Source organism: Clinocottus analis, unplaced genomic scaffold (genome assembly GCF_023055335.1).
Source record: "Clinocottus analis isolate CAN_PGR_092001 unplaced genomic scaffold, fCliAna1.0.p SCAF_6, whole genome shotgun sequence".
Lineage (NCBI taxonomy): Eukaryota > Metazoa > Chordata > Actinopteri > Perciformes > Cottidae > Clinocottus > Clinocottus analis.
The window spans coordinates 21661205-21680089 of record NW_027176218.1 but is presented as its reverse complement, the minus strand read 5'-3'; the positions used below and the strand labels follow the sequence as shown (position 1 = coordinate 21680089).

Here is an 18885-nt window from a genome sequence, read left to right as displayed (position 1 = left end):
TCCACCTGTCCTCCACCTGACCCCTGTTCTCTACCTGTCCTCCACCTGACCCCTGTTCTCCAACTGCCCTCTACCTGACCCCTGTCCTCTACCTGTCCTCCACCTGACCCCTGTTCTCCAACTGTCCTCCACCTGACCCCTGTCCTCCACCTGTCCTCCACCTGACCCCTGTCCTCTACCTGTCCTCCACCTGACCCCTGTTCTCCAACTGTCCTCCACCTGACCCCTGTCCTCCACCTGTCCTCCACCTGACCCCTGTCCTCTACCTGTCCTCCACCTGACCCCTGTTCTCCAACTGTCCTCCACCTGACCCCTGTCCTCCACCTGTCCTCCACCTGACCCCTGTCCTCTACCTGTCCTCCACCTGTCCTCTACCTGACCCCTGTCCTCCACCTATCCTCCACCTGACACCTGTCCTCCACCTGACCCCTGTCCTCCACCTGTCCTCCATCTGTCCTCCACCTGTCCTCCACCTGACCCCTGTCCTCCACCTCTTTCCAGGCCAAAGAGAGCATCGACCAGTTGGTGTACTTGTGTCGGACGGATAAGGAAGAAGTGCGAGACGCTGCCAAACAAGCGCTGCTGGTGTTGGGTAATTCTTGTCGTCCTGCTCAGAATGACTAACAAACATCGGCTGTGTTGATTCAGACGTGTGTGTGTGTTCGCTGCTGTACCTTCACTTAATGCACTTTACATTTGTATCTATTGACTCTCACTATATTTGCTTTTCTGTATGTGTTCATCATTATTTTTCCATTTCTTCCACAAGACCATAATTGAGGCAGAAATGCGAAACGTACATTTTGCTACACGTCTGTGGAGCTGAGGAACGCATTCATTCATTCATTCATTCATTCATTCATGTGTCCATCCTTTCATTCCACTTTTTTGTTGTTTTCTTCTTCATTTTGTTCATGTGGAGCAGGCGAGGAGGGAAAGATGGCCTACAGACACGTGGAGACGTCTCAGGACAGCATCCCGAGGCTCTTCGCTCCAGGAAGCATGGCCAGCACCGCTTTCTAACACACACACACACACACACACACGCGCACACACACACACTCCACCACTACCACTAAAACAAACACACAGTACAAACACTGTCAGAGTTGCAACTCTAACTTACACTGGGGCCAACATTTAAAGTCCGTAAGCTACGACCACACCGGCTCGTGTTCATCGCTGTGAGCAAACGACTCCGTTGGACTGAAGAACGTACGACGTGAACGTGAGCCAAGAACATGAACGAGGAGGAAGGGTGGAGTCGATGGATGAAGAGGTTGCCGAGAAACTCATTCATCCAAGTGCCAGACACAAATCCAAATATGTCTGCGGCCGTCTAGAGATGTTTATCCTCACGTTGTTGGATCGTTCACACTTTGATGGCCCACAAAGTGCCCAGAATGTTGAGTGTCTTGTTTCAGTTTGACTCGTCTCCCCTTGGAGACCCGCCCGCGACAGCAAACCACTTCTCCTAATGGATGCTGACGGCTTCACTTTAAGCTCTAAACCTTTTTTAAACACTCCTGCTCCCAGACGGACCGTCCTGCAGAGGGAACCACATGTTGTCTCGTACAGTTCTGCCTTCACTGAAGCCTCTGGCTCTCGGCTCACGCTCGCGGGTTTCATCTTTTGCCGGATGGCTGTGGCGGGTGATTCACCCTCAAGAGCAAAACCAATCTGCTGCTTCTAAAAGTCTTTGCGGGCCCCGTGGCGTCCACGTGGCCGACCCAGAGGGTCAGAGGTTCATTCAGCTACTTGGTAAACAAAAAGTAGCTTCAAAGCGCGGCGCTCTTCCTGCAGGGCTCGTAATGGACGGCAACCTGACAAACAAAACTCCTCACACAAGGAGAAAAAAAAAGATCCAAGGTGTCGCCTCCTTGCCTGGGACGTGGACTTTTGCAATGACCTGCAGGTCCCAGGAACTGTGCTGACATGATGGGAACATATAGGCTCCTCCCACCGCCGGCTCGTGGACTTTTAAAGGACTTCCTGGTCAAGAGATCCCACTGCGACACGTCGGCCGTTAACACTGCTGTCACCGGGTGGAGGCGGCCTGCGTCGCACTTCTGCTTTGAGACTGCGGTGGAAGGTGTCGAGCTGCTTCTTTTAGCGATTCAGTGCCATTACTGTTCATCATGATGACATCATATTCTTTATGGAAAAACATATACATGACTGTATGCCACTGGAATTTAATATTCTGTGATTTGTGAATTGTTTTTGAATCTTAAGCAGGTCTTCATTTGTGAATGTACACTTAGTTTCATAAGATGTGTTTTTTTACTGTTCTTGTGTTTCTTTGCAGCCGGATCAGTTGATCCATTGAGAGGGGCCCCGTGGCTCTCGAACGGGCCCCTGAACAGGTCTGCTGTTAAGTGTGGCGACGCTGTTTTTGAGTCACTGGATGCTGTCACAGACTGCTCCGTTCAGGTCTGGGATCCGTTCCCTCTAAATTCACGGCGATATCATTAAAACCTCAAACTGAAGATTTAAAAAAAAAACTCCTGAAACATTTGAATATGAAGAATCACAATACTGAATTGCATTTCAATGAAATTGGCCCCGGACATGGAGTCCTAAACTAAAGGGCCACGCAGGGTTTCTGCATGTCTCTGCCGCTTCCTACGAATGACCTTCACAAGGCTGCTGACCTTACACGCCTTATTGTGTGATTATGGACCGCATTATTACAGGATTAATATTCAACATTTTGACTCAGTATTTCATAACATAAGATATTTATTGTATTTGCGCCTCGGTAACATAATTACAAGCTGTTATGATGAGATGACAACCTGGTAATTATTGAGGACTCCTTCCACTTTACTGATGCAGCATACGTTCAATATGTGCAACGCTATAGCGGGAAAGCTCAGGCACAAAGTCAAGAACGTGGGTTTGAGGAAATGGGTCAAAAAAAAGAGGATGCAAACACTCCGGCGTCATTCTTTACAGCTGCAATGTTCCCAAAGGGTTGACTCATCCAGCGACTTCTCCACTGAGTTTGACCATCAGAGAAGATGCCAAAGTGTCCGGCCCGGCGACTCCATTCCTCCTCTTGTCATCCGGTTTCATTTGTTCCACAGTGACGGTGATGTTGCCACTCTGCCTTTTCTTTTTATTTTCTGTGTCCTGTGTCTCAGTCCCATACCGTCCGCTGACGTCATCATGCGAACACGTTGTATCCATGTCGGTCTGTGGAGCCATGAGAGTTCAGACATTCAGACACCCCGCTGGATGATGATATCATAACGCTGGTGGTCCTCCATCGTCAGCGCAACATTTCAGTTGGTTCTGCGGAAGGATGCAGACTCAACATGAGCTAGATGAATGCAGAGCATGCAAATGCTCACAGCTTTTGTCTTCTAGCAGGAGGGCTCAGGCCCTTAATCCACAATGTGCCAACCCTGTTCACTTCTCTCTCACTGACCACCTTTACAGAGGTTGAGGGCCTTATACAAAAACACGCATCTTTGAGTTACATGTACCTTTTAGGATTAAAGGGATCTAAAGAACTGCCCATACCAAAGAAATGATTTGTCAGCAAACACTCATTTTGATATTGCTGAGGATTGATGAGCAGATCTGTGAAACTGACGCTCTCCATGAAGAATCGCACAAAAGCTCCGCTTTTAATGTTGCGTTGGCCACAGACACGCTCAGTGGTTTCCTGGAAGGCCATCAGTCAAAAACATTAAGAATCGGCTGAAGAGATATTAGTCGACTAATAAGAGACGGCCGCCCGGCTCATAAGGACATCAGAAATAAAGGATTTGGGCATAAAAAATAATGAAAGAATTGTCTACGAACCCTGGTCAAATCCTCTGAATTTGTAGTCAGGAGTTAATTTTAGATCAGATATTTCACTAGTCTTCATCCAATGTCACGCATCATAGATGCTTTATGACTGACATTCAGAATGATTTTAGACGTGAGGGGCGATCACACAACTAGCTGTAGCTGTACATTGGGTCCGTACTCCAGCATATGATGAGCAACAGGCTGCAGGGTCACTGGAATAAAAGGCCCGGGGTTACTGTTTGTATTTGTATATATGATGGCTTCCACTGTGTTCAATGAATTTACCGCTCAGCAATCTGCAGCTATACCTCTGCATCCACACAGCATCTCAGTGTTTTAAGTGCCTCGAGGTTTGATAGTAACAGAGATGCAATAAGAGATGGATGATATGCTTTATTTAAGAATGAAGAAGTGAAATAAAACACTGCAGAACACTTTATATTTTTCCCACACAATCTTGATAAATTGTGCAGCATTGGAAATGGAATATATCTTTTTTTTCTTTTCTAAAATATATTTCCAGGCATTCTGGTGTCAAACATATACAACATATTAAAATGTGTTTAAAGATTGCCCAATGTGCCATTGTGTTTATTTTACGAGGGGTCATTGAGGAGTCAGACAGCAGCTGTAACAGGATGCTGTTATCATTACACAGCATGAGGATGTGCAGGTACATCTAGGAGGATCATGACTGACGCCCTGTCATTGGTGCATTGATGAATCATTGATGGACACAGCTGATAGTACAATCAACCCTTTTAAAAGGCAGTCAATTCATTTATGTGCACTTTCCTTGTCATTACCTCACTTTCAGTTTGGGCAAACATGTACTGTGACTGACAGATGTGACTTAATGCTACACAGCGAGTCAAACGCCACAGTATCAATTGCCATTGCATTAAAGACACATGCACAAGTCATGTTTAATACATTTTTATTTGAAATAAACTCATATTTTACAACATTTTGACTTGTTATGCTCAATTATAACACAAGGTAATCCTTTATTAGTCCATCAGTGGGGAAATTGCAGCAGCACTGCTCACAAGTAAATAAGATTAAAACAAAAATCAAGTAATATAAACAAACAGAACGATAATAAGAAAATTAAAAATTAGCAGTAAATTTTTTTTTAAATAAACAGATGGAAAAAAACGTGTATAAACATACTTAAACGTAGTAGATTTTAACGTAGACGTATCTCTGAGACAGTTCATCCAACAGTGTGATAAACGGCCCTCTATGTATTCCAACGGGCGCCCCTCCTGGCCAATCAGGGTGTCTGCAGCAGCTTCGACACCACCCCCCAGCGGCCGCACAGGCGCACTGAGCTCCCAACTGCCATTTTGTGGCAGAGGCTACTCTGCTAAAGCGGGAGAGGGATTAAAACTAACTGCGAAGAAGCCTGCATTTCTCACCAGCGTGTTAAACTTTGTAGCACAGACTCTCTGCTTTCGGTCCAGTTAAACGGGGAGAGAAACACACGAGAAAGAGGTAAAGTATCACTACTTTTCTGATAAGGGGGGAGTTTGCAGGATCTTTAATCGGCCTCTAGGTGTCACGATGGGGCTCTGGGTCCGGGCAGCTCGTCGGAGAGTGTTTGTCTCCCTCTATCGTTATTGAAAACCCCGTCAAAATACGTTTAAATAACCGAAGTACTAATAAATGTAAACACAACTCGCTGTATTTGACACGTATCTGTCAAAATATCGTCGATGATAACTTACGAACACTTCGATGATTTGGTTGGAGAGTTTTAGGCCAAGGCGTCCATTTTCTCGCTTCTTTGTTTCCCGTCTTTACAGCCTTGACGACATGGAAACTGGCGGGTTTAAGTTATCGCCCGTAGCTAGCGTTAGCTTGTTAGCATTAGCTAACGTGCACCAGGTTTTAACACAAATATGAGCGCTCTGAAATGCACGACGACGGCGCCACTGTTGAATTGCACACCAACAGCGCGTAGTATGTTACGTTAATCAACTTTAGCGTCTTACATACCAACTTAAACCTTAGCAAAAACCTTTGTAGCAACTCGCGTTAGCCAACAACAATTAGTGCTAACGACGGCTACGCCGAAACTAGGCCCATCTCCACCCAGCCCCCTCAGCTATGTTCCGCTTGAAAGTGGAGAAAGTGCTGCAATACCAAAAAGTAGCCTCCTTAAAACGTAATTCTAGTATATAATTGAACTGAACCGGCTGTGGTCGCATCTGTCGTTAGTATTATTGGGATGTAAGTGGGTTGAAAAGGCGTTTGTGCTCGCGGCGTGTCGCGCTCAGGCCAGCGCGGATAAAAGAATGACGAGGCATTGGAGTAAACCGACGATCACAGCGGCCACGGATCCACTCAGACCAAACGCATGCGAAGTTTTCCTCCAAAATGAGCCATCTCCCGGTGTCAAATATAGCCTTTTCTCATCCCGTTTCCGCAACGGCGCTGTGGTCGGATTTGGCAGTTGTTGTTGCGCCCGCCGCCCGCTTGTCTCTATTCTAAGCCCACCTTGAGCATCACAGCCACAGATGTATATTATAGCAGAGAGCTCCCTCTACGATTCGGCTTGGAGAGCTACAAAAATAGCGCTGTATAAATGCTGGGCGAGGAGGCGACAGCTGCCCGACCGGGCGCGCGGTGTCACTGCCGTGTTGTGGTGCATTTGTTGCAAAGCATTTCTGAAGGCCTTTACAAGCCTTTCCCACCATGAAGTATCATGAAGACAAGTGGAAACAAGCAAGATGTTGTTCTCACAAACATGGCCCTGTAGCTGCTACTTCCACACTTAACATGAACCAATCCGTTCAGACCTGGGTGCTTTATCTGTCCCTATCTTTATCTTTTGATATTATGTGGTTGTAAAAGAAAATCGCCACATTTTTTTTTCCAAGATATGAGTCATGTGGCTTTATTTGGCATGTAGTGGTAAATGAGCCACAAGGTCAAAGAGTTCAACCATTTGTTTTTTCTAAATTGGACACAATGACCCACACAGTTGAGACATAACTATTATTAGACCACTGTGAATGTGTGGCAATTCAGCACGGACCCAAATCACGAGTGACCTTTTTTTCTGTGCTCTTTAAAACAAGGAAATATCTGATTTCAAGCTCTTGAACTGTTCATGAACTGTCTCTTGGCCTGTGGTTATCTACTGGTATTTGCAAAGCAGAGAGCATAAACAACAACTCAGCTTTAAAGATTCTTGCCTCTTGCGAAACCTTCGAAAAAATACTTTTGTGATTCCTCGTGACCAAGATGCGTACATGCAGAACGACGTTTAACTGCAATAATGAACTCGACACGGCTTCTCTATTGCATTTTCTTATTACTTATTAGCGTGAAACCTTTCAAAAAGTTCTAGTGTTCGTGTCCCACACTGTTTATGAATGGTGTCACTGCTTTTCAGCGGTTGAAGGAAACGCACCAGTGCTGACGTCTCTTTTTTCTGGTCACAAAAACAATTAATTTTTGCATTACCTGTTCGCATGAATTCATCATGCTGTTATTTAAACAAAAATAAAAAATAATCCCTTATTTTAATTTATCCATCTCATTGAATCAAAGTCTTGCTCAGTATAATTCTGTTCCACCTTTAAAAAAAAGAGACATCTCTGTGTGAATGCAAGTGTGATGATGTTTAGCTCCTCCCCTCCTGCAGGTTCACAGTCAGGTAGAAGTGTCGAGGCCTCAGGTGAGAGCAAGAGTCTTGAACAGAACAGTGATCACTGTCGGGAGATGTGTAGGCTGTTAAAGTCATTGTGTGTAGGAAACACCTGTGTGTATCAGTGCAGCTGTGTGACATGTCCCTCTTCCCTCCCTCAGGTTGACAGGGACAGTCAGGTAGCAGGCATTTGGCTCAGCAGCAAAGCAAAAGGGAGAGCAGCTTTGTTGCAACCCCGCAAGCAGCAGCCCAGTCCACAGAAATCATGAAAACATGCAGTTTATCATTGCTATTCCAGGTAACACTAGGAATGTTAAGTGCCAACAAGGGGCTGTTCGAAGTATGTCACACCCAAACGCACCTTTTTTCCACTCAACGCACAGGTCAGAAGTCAGTAGTGGACTCAAAGCAGTTGAACACAGAGCGGACCTAAACAACCCACCGTGGGTCCGTTCAGTTTTATTTAGCAGAGCTGGGATTTAGTGTATTTAACTTCTGACTGTCACTACTGACAATAAACCTTGCTCAGCAGTATTTGCTGGTAGTGTTTCACTCTGATTCATGAACAGAACGATTAGAGTCACATAATGGTTTTTGTTCAAATCATGTATTTTTTTCATATTTATTAGATGAAAAAACACAAGACGATGATTTGTATTGTTTTGATGCCCTCTTTTTCCAAATATATTATCAGTTCCATCCTGTTTTATAAGAATACTAGAGCTGAAACAATGAGTGTATTAGCATGTGACCATGCTGTTTTTTATCCTTTGTCCTCGTAATTGATCCTATTGGTCTTTTTGTCTTTTGGTCAGACCAAACAAGAAGTAGGTTATCGTCAGAATGTGTACAAAGGTAGACCAGAACACACATGCCAAATGTCTCCATTTGGGTTTTTTTTATAACCTCATGTGTAAAGTTAAGGGTGAGATCTATGCAGGAAGTTCAACATGTTGGTTTACGGTTCTGTGTGATGAAAGGGTCCGATGGTTGTTATCGTAATAAGACGCATTAGTTTTCTCTCCACTTCTGTGTTTCCTGAAGACCCTAATCAGTCAGTGGTTTCATGCTGAGTTGCATGGTAACTATATATTCTTCCATGGTGGACGACTGAACACAAACTTGTTTCCAGTTGTTGCCTTCAAATGCCTAGAGGTGTCGTAATACACCGCTAGATCATGTTTGTGCCCACATATTTCAGTTCCTACCCAGCATGGACGGAGGGCCAACAGAGGGTGTCGGGGGTATGGAGGTCCCGCCCAAAGACTTCCCCTCCATCCAGGCCGTTCACAGTCAGGACGCCATGGTGGCCGACCTCCTCCAGCAAGCTGCTGAGGCCGGGGGCGTGGTGGAGGGACACGCCGGAGTCGTCCTGGATCAAGGTTCTTACTGATTTGACATGAAATGGTGCCACATGTAAAAAAGCACAGAGCAGTAGATTTCCAGTGCAAGTATTTGATGCTTTTGTGGAGACTGTGGTTTAAAGGTTTTTATTCCCAGCAATGTTGTGTTTCAGGTCACGGGATGGTGGCAGCTACCCAGCAGCAGCTGATGGGTGGTGGAGATGGGGTTGAAATGATGGTTATGGAGTCACTGGATCCCACCTTGTTGCAGATGAAGACAGAGGTACGCTAACTGTCAAGAGCTTTGTGTTGGACGGGACGTGACAGTTGTCCAGACTCGGCAGCTGGAACTGTGGAGGCCTTACGTCAACATCCCTTTAAAATGCAGTCGATTCGCAGGTGATCGACGCTGCAGTGGGGGGATCATCAGCGGCCATGGGTATTGTCGGAGGGGTGGCGGGTGGCGCTCACCAAGCGACTGTAACAACAGTGGACCAGACTCAAATCATCACACTGCAGGTAGGCGCTCCTCTGAAGCCATTTCGCCGAGTACCAGCCTCCAGCTGATTCCTCCTGTATCGCCGACGGGCGCGTGCTGACCTCCGGTCCCCTCGTGCTCAGGTGGTGAACATGGAGGAGCAGGCGGCTCTGGGTCTCGGGGAGCTCCAGCTGGTCCAGGTCCCGGTCTCTGCCAGTACCGTGGAGGCCCTCCAGCAGGGCTCCTTCGTAGACACCACTGCAATGCCGAAGGACGGCGACCCGGTCATCTGCCACACCTTGCCGCTGCCCGAGGGCTTTCAGGTAAACAAGCGGACACACTCCTCGCCGGGCTTTAACTCAAACATTTATGCGTGAATGTGTCACGTTTCAGGGCCCTGGCAGAAATACTTTATGACATAATAATACAATTTGATCACGATTCACCTGTCAACAATAAAATTGCATCTACACGTATCCTTAATGTATTACGGGCTACTTTTTCTGTCTGCAAGTCAAGTGTCGCAAGTGAGAACCTGAACCTCAAGGTGCTCACAGCTGCTCCTAAGGCTTTGGATGAGTTAAATGTAGAGGTCAAAGTTCATGTGTGCACCTTTTTGTAAACGATGACTATGCAATTTTTTACCTCGGCCCCGAGCAGGCGGATGGTGACAATTATATGTTAAAATGAAAGTTACAAGAATTGTAACTTTTCTTTAACTGACTTTTTCCTGGTCGCCTTTTAAAATAAGTACACATGGTTTTTTCTAAAGAATTTAAAATAAAATTGGTCTTTTGCACTTGAGCAGCTGTGACTTGTCTTTGTGATGAATTGAGAATGAATGCGTTTAATGTGTAGGTGGTTAAGGTCGGAGCTAATGGGGAGGTGGAGACGGTGGAGCAGGAGGAGGGAGGAGAAGGCCAGCCGATAGAGGAGGACGATGAGGAGGTGGGGAACCAGCTGCTGGATGAGGGGGAGGAAGAGCCCCTTCAGCCTCAGAACGATGACCCAACCTGGGCTAAAGACCCAGACTATCAGCCGCCATCTGGAAGTCTCAAGAAGACCAAGAAGGCAAGCGAGTTGTGCGGCATCAGTCTCTTTGTTTTTGGGGATGTGAGACCCCCGTCTCTTTAATTAAACTGGATTTTTCACAACATGCTCAACAGTGTTGTTTAACCGTCATCAACTTACGATGAGGTCTAACGGCCTACTGTGTTTGTGCAGGGTAAACAGAATCGTCTGCGTTACGCAGAAGGCGATAAGGACATGGACGTCAGCGTCTACGACTTTGAAGAGGAGCAGCAGGAGGGCCTTCTGTCTGAGGTCAATGCCGAGAAGGTCGTCGGCAATATGAAACCACCCAAACCCACCAAAATCAAGAAGAAAGGTGAGACACGGCTGTTTGCAGCTCTGACGGCGTAATGGAAGTTCAACTTGTAGTCACTGACAGCGGAGTTTGATTTGAATCGAAAGACTTAAAATGTGAAATTAGCGAGTCACCGCTGGATTTTTTTCCATCGCTCTTAACTATACGAAACATAAGTAGTTGTTCTACACTCTGTCACAGTTACTTGAAATGAACTGTGAAGGGAAACCGTGAGTTCAGATCTCATTGAGCCGTCGTTCCTCCCGGGCTCCACTTGAACATGTCAAACCCAGTGGGGATACAAATGAATACCACTTATAACCAATCCCATGTGCACACAAGTACACCGAGAACAAAATAAACAAAGCCACAACTCTCCCACTGTGAACTTGAATTATATATTCAGTCTAATATAACATAACATCTATAACTTACACTTATTATATTGTGATTCCTACACTGTAGCAATATTCAGAGCATATTGCTATAATATTTTGCACATTTCATCATAATATTATAAGACTTATGGACAAACTAAAGGGTATTGAATAAAACAGTCCAATGCCAGAACCCTTAAAGTGAAAAGGCCCAGAATAACGCTGCCGTTTGAGACATCTACGTATTCAGTCTGGGCCATAAAAAGCGTGACATTACATTTTTTTACTGGAGAAGTTTTAATGCTCTTTAGTACTTAAAGGTATCCAGTAGAGATCCCCAGCCCCGGTGATGTTCAAACACTGTAACTGAATGTGAGGTGTGTGTCTGTCACTGTCGTGTGTCAGGAGTGAAGAAGACGTTTCAGTGCGAGCTGTGTAGCTACACGTGCCCTCGGCGCTCCAACCTGGACAGACACATGAAGAGCCACACCGACGAGCGACCCCACAAATGTCACCTGTGCGGAAGAGCCTTCAGGACGGTCACCCTGCTCAGAAACCATCTCAACACACACACTGGTAGGCGCCACCACGCCTCTTCATGAGAAACAGTAACAGTCGTAGTTTGAAGAGGAATCAGATGAGTGGTGGTTGTTCTATTCCACGCAGCAACAATAGCTGACGCGTTTTGTTTTTCATGTCTGCAGGAACTCGCCCACACAAGTGCACGGACTGCGATATGGCTTTCGTGACGAGTGGAGAGTTGGTCCGTCATCGACGCTACAAACACACACATGAGAAACCCTTCAAGTGCTCCATGTGCGACTACGCCAGCGTGGAGGTAACAAGCTTCTGTCTGCTTCTGTTTTTGTGTGAAGTTTTTAAAGTGCAGTGTGTTACTTTGCTCCACTGATATTTATCCACACAAACTGCCTGCACAATAGAAACACTGTTGTACTGCTAACTAGAGGGACCCAAAGTCACTCAGAGCATTTACCAACCGGCAACTCAACAGAAGAAATCCCACTTGTTTGTAACAGTTTGCCGTTAGCTGAGCTACATTCGCTGTGCAGATTCAAATATCACTTCATTCTATAATGGGAGTGTGCTGGTGTGTTTGTGTGTGTTGTGTAGGTGAGCAAGCTAAAGCGGCACATTCGTTCACACACCGGCGAGCGTCCATTCCAGTGCAGTCTTTGCAGCTACGCCAGCAGAGACACATACAAGCTGAAGAGACACATGAGGACACACTCAGGTAAAACTGATGCCGTTGCTTCTGTTCTCCACTTTCAAAGCACTCGAGGAGTTGTTTTTATATTGATTCACAGGAAATCTTGTGTTTAGCTCTCTCACAAAAGAATGTGTCCAGTCAAAAGGGGAGGAGTTTATTTGACCTTTTGAAAAAAAAGAGCTAACCTTTACTTAAAGCCATACTGATATATAGATTTGTAGAATCTATACTTTTAAAGGGGATTCATGAGATGCGTTTCATACCTCCTGCAGGATTCTTTTAACCTTCTGTTGGATTATAAACATTAATGACAGCATTGAACAACGACACACCTGTCTACAATCTTGATCCTCTTCTTAGGAGAGAAACCGTACGAGTGCTACATCTGCCATGCCCGATTCACCCAGAGTGGAACCATGAAGATGCACATTCTGCAGAAACACACGGAGAACGTGGCCAAATTCCACTGTCCACACTGTGACACTGTCATCGCACGCAAGAGTGACTTGGGTAACACACACGCATACATGCAGTGTAACTTTAGAAGACAGACAAGATGGTTTGGTTTGCCACGTTGTTTTATTCTCTAACTGCGTTGTCTTGGCTCACCTGTGTGCGTTCACCAGGCGTCCACCTCCGTAAGCAGCACTCGTTCATTGAGACTGGAAAGAAGTGCCGTTACTGTGACGCCGTTTTCCACGAGCGCTACGCCCTCATCCAGCACCAGAAGTCCCATAAGAACGAGAAGAGGTTCAAATGCGACATGTGTGACTACTGCTGCCGCCAGGTGTGTACATGCATACACCTTTTGTGGAGGAATATGTTGGTTTTTCTTCATCAACTTCACTCACTATCACTCACACAAAGCCAGGACCACTGAAATGATAAAAATCAATTACTTTTTAAATGAGTAATAACAAGAACGAGAGTCTTCAGCAATGATAGTGACTCTTGAGTTATTATGTTCACCACACTGACCACCTCAGTTTGGTGGGTTTGCTGGTAGATGTTAAATATTTTGACTGGAGGAGTAAACAGTTTGACCTGCAGGATTATCAAAGTCATTAGGTTTTATGCTCTGGGGAGCAGAAAACCGACCAAATCATTATCTGCTGGTGTTTTCAGCAGACAGCAAAAGTAAAGGACTTGGCCTCACAGTTTGAATGGTTCCAAAGGGAACCGTATAGTATCGTCTGTGTAATTGTGTTTTTTAACTCTCTCTCATGCTGCTGCGTCCAGGAGCGCCACATGGTCATGCACCGTCGGACTCACACGGGAGAAAAACCGTACGCCTGCAGCCAGTGTGAGAAGACCTTCAGACAGAAGCAGCTACTGGACATGCACTTCAAACGCTACCACGACCCCAACTTCATCCCCACCGCCTTCGTCTGCCCCAAATGTAGCAAGACCTTCACTCGCAGGGTAACGACACTCTTTCTACCCGTCGCGCACCTGAGGTGAACTCTGAGGTGCGACTGGTTATCAGTTTACAAGCCAACAGAGCGTCTAACGGTGTGTTCTTGTAGAACACCATGGCTCGCCACTCCGAGAACTGCAACGGCGAGGTGGAGGACGCCGAGAATGGAACCCCGCCCCCGAAGAAAGGGAGGAGAGGAAGGAAGAGGAAGATGAGGAGCAGGAGAGATGAGGATGACAGCGGTGAGACTCTTACATTGTACGCAAACGCCGGGCAAGGTGATCAGTTTAACTGACGTCTGTCTTTGTTGTTTATCTGCGACACAGAGGAGGATCACGCCGAACTGGATGAGGAAGAAGAAGAGGACGACGACGGTGAAGGAGACGGAGAGGAAGAAGCATCGCTGATGCCGGAAGAGGAGGAGCCGGAAAGCATGGAGCTGGACCAGGCCCCTGCCGCCATCCCGGTACCGGCTCCCGATGAGCCACCCGTCAAGAGGAAACGAGGCCGACCCCCAAAGAACGCACCAAAGGTTCCAACACCGAGCAAGTCAGCCAGGGTGGCGGCCAAGGCGGCTGCTTCTGGTGAGAACCCCGACAGGATTCATTACACCACTTTCAGGGAAAACCCGTCGTTTTTAGGTGGGATGGTCACATGTAATATTGAAGTCTTGTAAATACACATGCACTACAGCTCACATATAATCCTAATTCTATATTTAGTGAGATCCCTGTCAGTCATTGTCAAACTGCTGGCTGGAAGTATCAAGCTAAGAGCCCTGTTTGTTGGATAAAAAGCCTCACTTGGCTACGAAGTTGCTCCTTAACTACAAGGCTTTCATGCATATTCCGGTAGGAATATGAATCCATTATAACCAATTGGTATTAATGCAACTTAAACTAAAAGTGTGTTTATTTATACAGCCATGTTACAAATAACATATAACTCCCAAACACATTGAACATAGATAAATAATGCTGAAGAGCTCCATGCTGTAAGTATCATGAGAACCCTCTGAAACAGGGGAACAGAATGGCATCACAGTTGCTGTCTCTTGCCATCTGGTGGCTGTATAGAAGAACTTAAGAACCAGGAAGTGAATCTTGAGCCAAAATGGAGAGCAGTGTTCTCTCCCAGCCTTCTGCCATTATGGGTCTCTGGTAGTTTTGTCGTTGCTGTAGTAATGTAAGTAACCAAAGATGCTGTTTTGGGTGAACTATTTTTCGTCAGTGTGACTGTGGATTCTGAAGTTTGATTGCTTAGTTTCCCTGTGAATTGTGGACACTGTGTTTGGAGTTATGGTGCATTTGGTTGAGGTGTTATTTAATTTAATCTTACATATCGTACACAAACACGCAACAGCTTTAAGAAAGGTCGGAGTAGCCTCTACGTGAGCCAGTGAACTGTCAAACTAGGAATCTCAACTGGCTTCCTGGGCCTTTTTATCTGTCATGGGTTTGCAACACTGTAAACAGATGCGTCGCTTGGCAGTCGCAGCTCTTAACTTGCTGTGTTGGATGTGTTTCGCAGCCGCCGCCATCATTCAGGTGGAGGACGAGAGCACCGGAGCGGTGGAGAACATCATCGTGAAGAAGGAGGAAGGCGACGCCTCTGCGGCGACGCCTCTGGAGCAGGGCGCGGCCCTGACCGTTGAGGGGGTGGAGCTAGACGCGGAAGGGGTGGAGACTGTCGAGCTGGCCGTGAATGAGGAAACGGCGGCGGCCGCCGCCAACGGAGATCTGACACCCGAGATGATCCTCAGCATGATGGACCGGTGAACTCGACACACTGCCACACACGTAGCCGGACTATGAGTACACACGGGCTCACACGTTAACATTTCCACATCCTCGGCCTTCTCCTCATGTTCCATCCCCGTGAGCTTGTAACGGCGGCCGCTCGGCCTCCACTGAAAAAAAATAACCATGCACAAAGAAGGGAAGCCGCTTGTAAATATTTACGCTTACTAACTTCAGATCCATGTACATCAACTGCATTCTGATTGTGGGTCACACACACACACACAAACATACACACACACACACACACACTCTCTGGCAGATCCCACTGTGTCAACTCCTATGTCATATCCAGATATCGTCCAAGCTAATGACTGCTCTCTGCTCCTTGATGATTTTTTTTTTTAGTTTGAAAATGTCTTCTGAATGAATCGTTGTGCGTTTTGCTACTTGTTTCTACCCAAAGCCACATCCTGTGTCAGTGTCCACCCACACCCTCTGCAGTGAACGTTTCAGCTCCTCTACATGCCGCTCTGCCAAAAGGGAGACATCATCTGATCTCCCTTCTCTTTTTACTTGCTTGCTTGTCTTGCAACTACGCCGATTTTGCAAATTCCAAGCCTTTATATGTGTATATAAACATAGATATAAATGTAGTTTTTCCTAATGAAACCTAGTGTACGGTACTTGGGTTTGTCTCTGAGATACCACCTCTCTCAGTCTTCTGTATATTCCCTACTAAAAAGGCATATTTTCCCTCATTGGCCAGTTTAAACACATGGCCCATACGGTGTTGTTTGTACACTGGGGTAAGTTCACAGAGGGATTCTTGTTGATTCATCAGCAAATGGACACGGAAAGACAACATTCGGCTGAAGGGAAGTCGGCGATAACTGTGTTTCCACTGTTTGACTGAAGCCGACCTTGTTTTCATGGAAACTTGCTCATGTAAATGAAATACACCGACACAGTTTGAGTTCTATTTCCTCCTTCCTCTCACTGATGGAAGCTGTTTGTCACTCGTCACTGAAGTTCCTCCTCCTGGTCCACATTCTGGAGGCAGTAGTCTGTGTCACACAAACTCATCTGAACATTCCTCATACTTCAATTAACATGTAATTATGTCGCTGCATCTGAATGTTGTCCCTTGCGGTGATGGGCAGGAGCAGACTGGTGATACAGCCGCTCTTTAGTTGTCCTTTTTTTTAAAAAAGTATTCACTTGCCAGATAAGCTTGGTTTGGGAACTAGGGATGCATGACACCGACAAGAGAACCAATGTCACGTTTTAGTTTTTGAACATACGGTCAGAACCTGTAGATTATGCACTTCTGAGAGGAAGAGAAGCTATGATGTAATGAGCTGTGACTCCGCCCCCAGAGGAGTGTGGAGACGCTGCACTTGTTTAGTCCATAAAAGCAATTTGGCTTTTTGTTGTCATCAGCGGCTATAATTAAATTATTGAAATAATAATATAAATTTGCTGTTGTCGGACGATAATTTATCAACGTTAGAGATATATCTATATATCTACGGTGCCTCCGTAGTTACTACTCCAACCCCCTCACTGTAATCGGTTATCATCAACTGTGGCAGGTGGTTTGCATGTAAATACACATTTTAAACGCTTTACTTTTTTTGATTAATTGTGACTCTTTTTTTTTTTTTTTAGAAATCTTTTTAAAGGCTGATTTGGAAACGTTTGTTAAAAGGGGACCTGGTGCTTCGTGTCCAGAGCCCTGAACCAACCTGAGCCACTGGCACGTTTCCAGTTTCCAGTTCTGGGTTTGTGTCGTCGCCGCGGCGTTCCTCTGTGGTTGCTTCAGTTGCGTGGCGAGACAGAAGCCCGCTCTCTTTCTGTTCTCCTCAGACCTTTTTCCTAAGGTTAGTTTGACCTGTGAAGGAACAAAGACAAACCGGTTTGGCTCTCGGCTTATTCTGAAGGACGATCAGCTCGTGAATTGTTTGTAATAACGAAACCGCCTTCTTGCTTAGTTAGTGTGACAGGTTTGATACTGTTTGCTGTCGGCCTAATATGTGACTTAAAGTAACCAAGAGGGATTTTCCACACTAGTCTCAGACCTGGACTGAGGTCCCGTTAACCCGGGGCTCCCAGTCCTGTTAGCTCGGGGCTCTCTGTCCCGTTAGCCGGGGGTTCTCTGTTCCGTTAGCCCGGGGCTCTCAGTCCCGTTAGCCTGGGGCTCTCGGTCCCGTTAGCCTGAGACTCTCTGCCACGTTAGCCTGGGGCTCTTTGTTCCGTTAGCCCGAGGCTCTCTGTCCCGTTAGCTCGGGGCTCTCAGTCCCTTTAGCCCGGGGCTCTCAGTCCCTTTAGCCCGGGGCTCTCAGTTCCTTTAGCCCGGGGCTCTTGGTCCCATTGGCCCCGGGGCTCTCGGTTCAGTTAGCCCCGGGCTCTTAGTTCCGTTAGCTCAGGGCTCTCGGCTCCGTTAGCCCGGGGCTCTCGGCCCCGTTAGCTCTGGGTTCTTGTTCCCGTTAGCTCTGGGCTCTCGGTCCCGTTAGCTCCGGGCTCTCGGTCCCTTAACCCGGGGCTCTCGGTCCCGTTAGTCATTTGTAGCTGATACTGAGGTTTGTCCTCTCCAGGTCCATCACTCCAAATCTAAGTGACCCCTGAGTTGTATTTACACACTCAGGGTTCAGACGGTCCAGAGAGAACAAAAAGGTGGTCTGAACTTGAATCAAATGCTTTGAGACTTGTGAAGATGTTTTTTTTCTTCTTCTTGCCTTTCTGTCGTTACAAGACCCGTTATTGTTAGAGGGAACCTTCCTCCGTAGCATCACATTGGTTAGATGGCCGCTGCTGAAAGAAGCGTGGACCCAGAAGACAGTAGTGCCAAGACACGGATAGAAGGTGCTCTTGACTAACTCAATGTTATCCATGTAACACGTTTGTGAGGCTCTTCAGGAAACATCCGTTCTGTGACTGTGCTGCCGTGGTATGAGATTGCTTACTTTATGACTGTAAGGCGAGGAAGACCACGATGTTCTGTCGTCAACCGATCATGTTATTGTTCTGCAGGCGGACGATGGATGTTTGACTGTTCTCGTAGCAACAACATTTGCTTTTTGTTTGCACATTGTTCGTTACTTTACTTTTTGGCAGAAGCATTGAGAGAGAACGGGTTTGAGAAGGGTTTAAAAACGGAGAAACCTTTTGTTGTGTCATGTTTGAAGATGAGACACTGTACAGCTGACGAATAAAATCATCCTAATGGGCCTGTGATGCCGCTGTTTCTTTTAAATGGGTGTGTTCTTTTCCAGGTTAATACAGCAAAATTTGTTTTTGTGAGCCATTAGTACACACACACACTCACACACACACACAGTCGTGTTTAATGACTTTTGGGGACATTAACATTGACTTACATTCTACTATAAGCTCTCTAGTGGGGTAATATGGTACTATGAGCTCTCTAGTGGGGTAATATGGTACTATGAGCTCTCTAGTGGGGTAATATGGT

General features: G+C 46.3%; 2 protein-coding genes across 5 annotated transcripts in view; both read left to right on the top strand.

Moving 5' to 3' along the window:
- Positions 1–1646, top strand: part of ripor1 (RHO family interacting cell polarization regulator 1) — a 48806-nt gene extending 47160 nt beyond the window's left edge. For 2 of the 3 annotated variants that reach the window (XM_068603472.1, XM_068603471.1), the window contains exons 23-24: positions 502–592; positions 926–1646. In XM_068603472.1, coding sequence (XP_068459573.1) covers positions 502–592; positions 926–1023 — 189 coding nt within the window. In that variant the 3' untranslated portion in view covers positions 1024–1646. Of the gene's footprint in view, positions 1–501; positions 593–769; positions 809–925 lie in introns of those variants that run through there. The other variant, XM_068603473.1, reaches the window with a different exon arrangement.
- A 3497-nt stretch (positions 1647–5143) lies between these two features.
- ctcf (CCCTC-binding factor (zinc finger protein)) lies at positions 5144–18666 on the top strand. 2 transcript variants are annotated; one of them, XM_068602612.1, is made up of 17 exons: positions 5144–5301; positions 7624–7760; positions 8664–8844; positions 8979–9088; positions 9205–9324; positions 9427–9606; positions 10142–10354; positions 10508–10670; positions 11432–11602; positions 11731–11864; positions 12158–12278; positions 12615–12764; positions 12881–13041; positions 13494–13676; positions 13781–13913; positions 13998–14255; positions 15202–18666. In XM_068602612.1, exons 2-17 carry the CDS (start codon positions 7728–7730, stop codon positions 15447–15449), a joined length of 2559 nt encoding a protein of 852 aa, XP_068458713.1. In that variant the 5' UTR covers positions 5144–5301; positions 7624–7727; the 3' UTR covers positions 15450–18666. The 2 variants fall into 2 exon arrangements, with proteins under 2 accessions (XP_068458713.1, XP_068458714.1); XM_068602613.1 differs by lacking the exon at positions 7624–7760.
- The last annotated feature ends 219 nt before the right edge of the window (positions 18667–18885 follow it).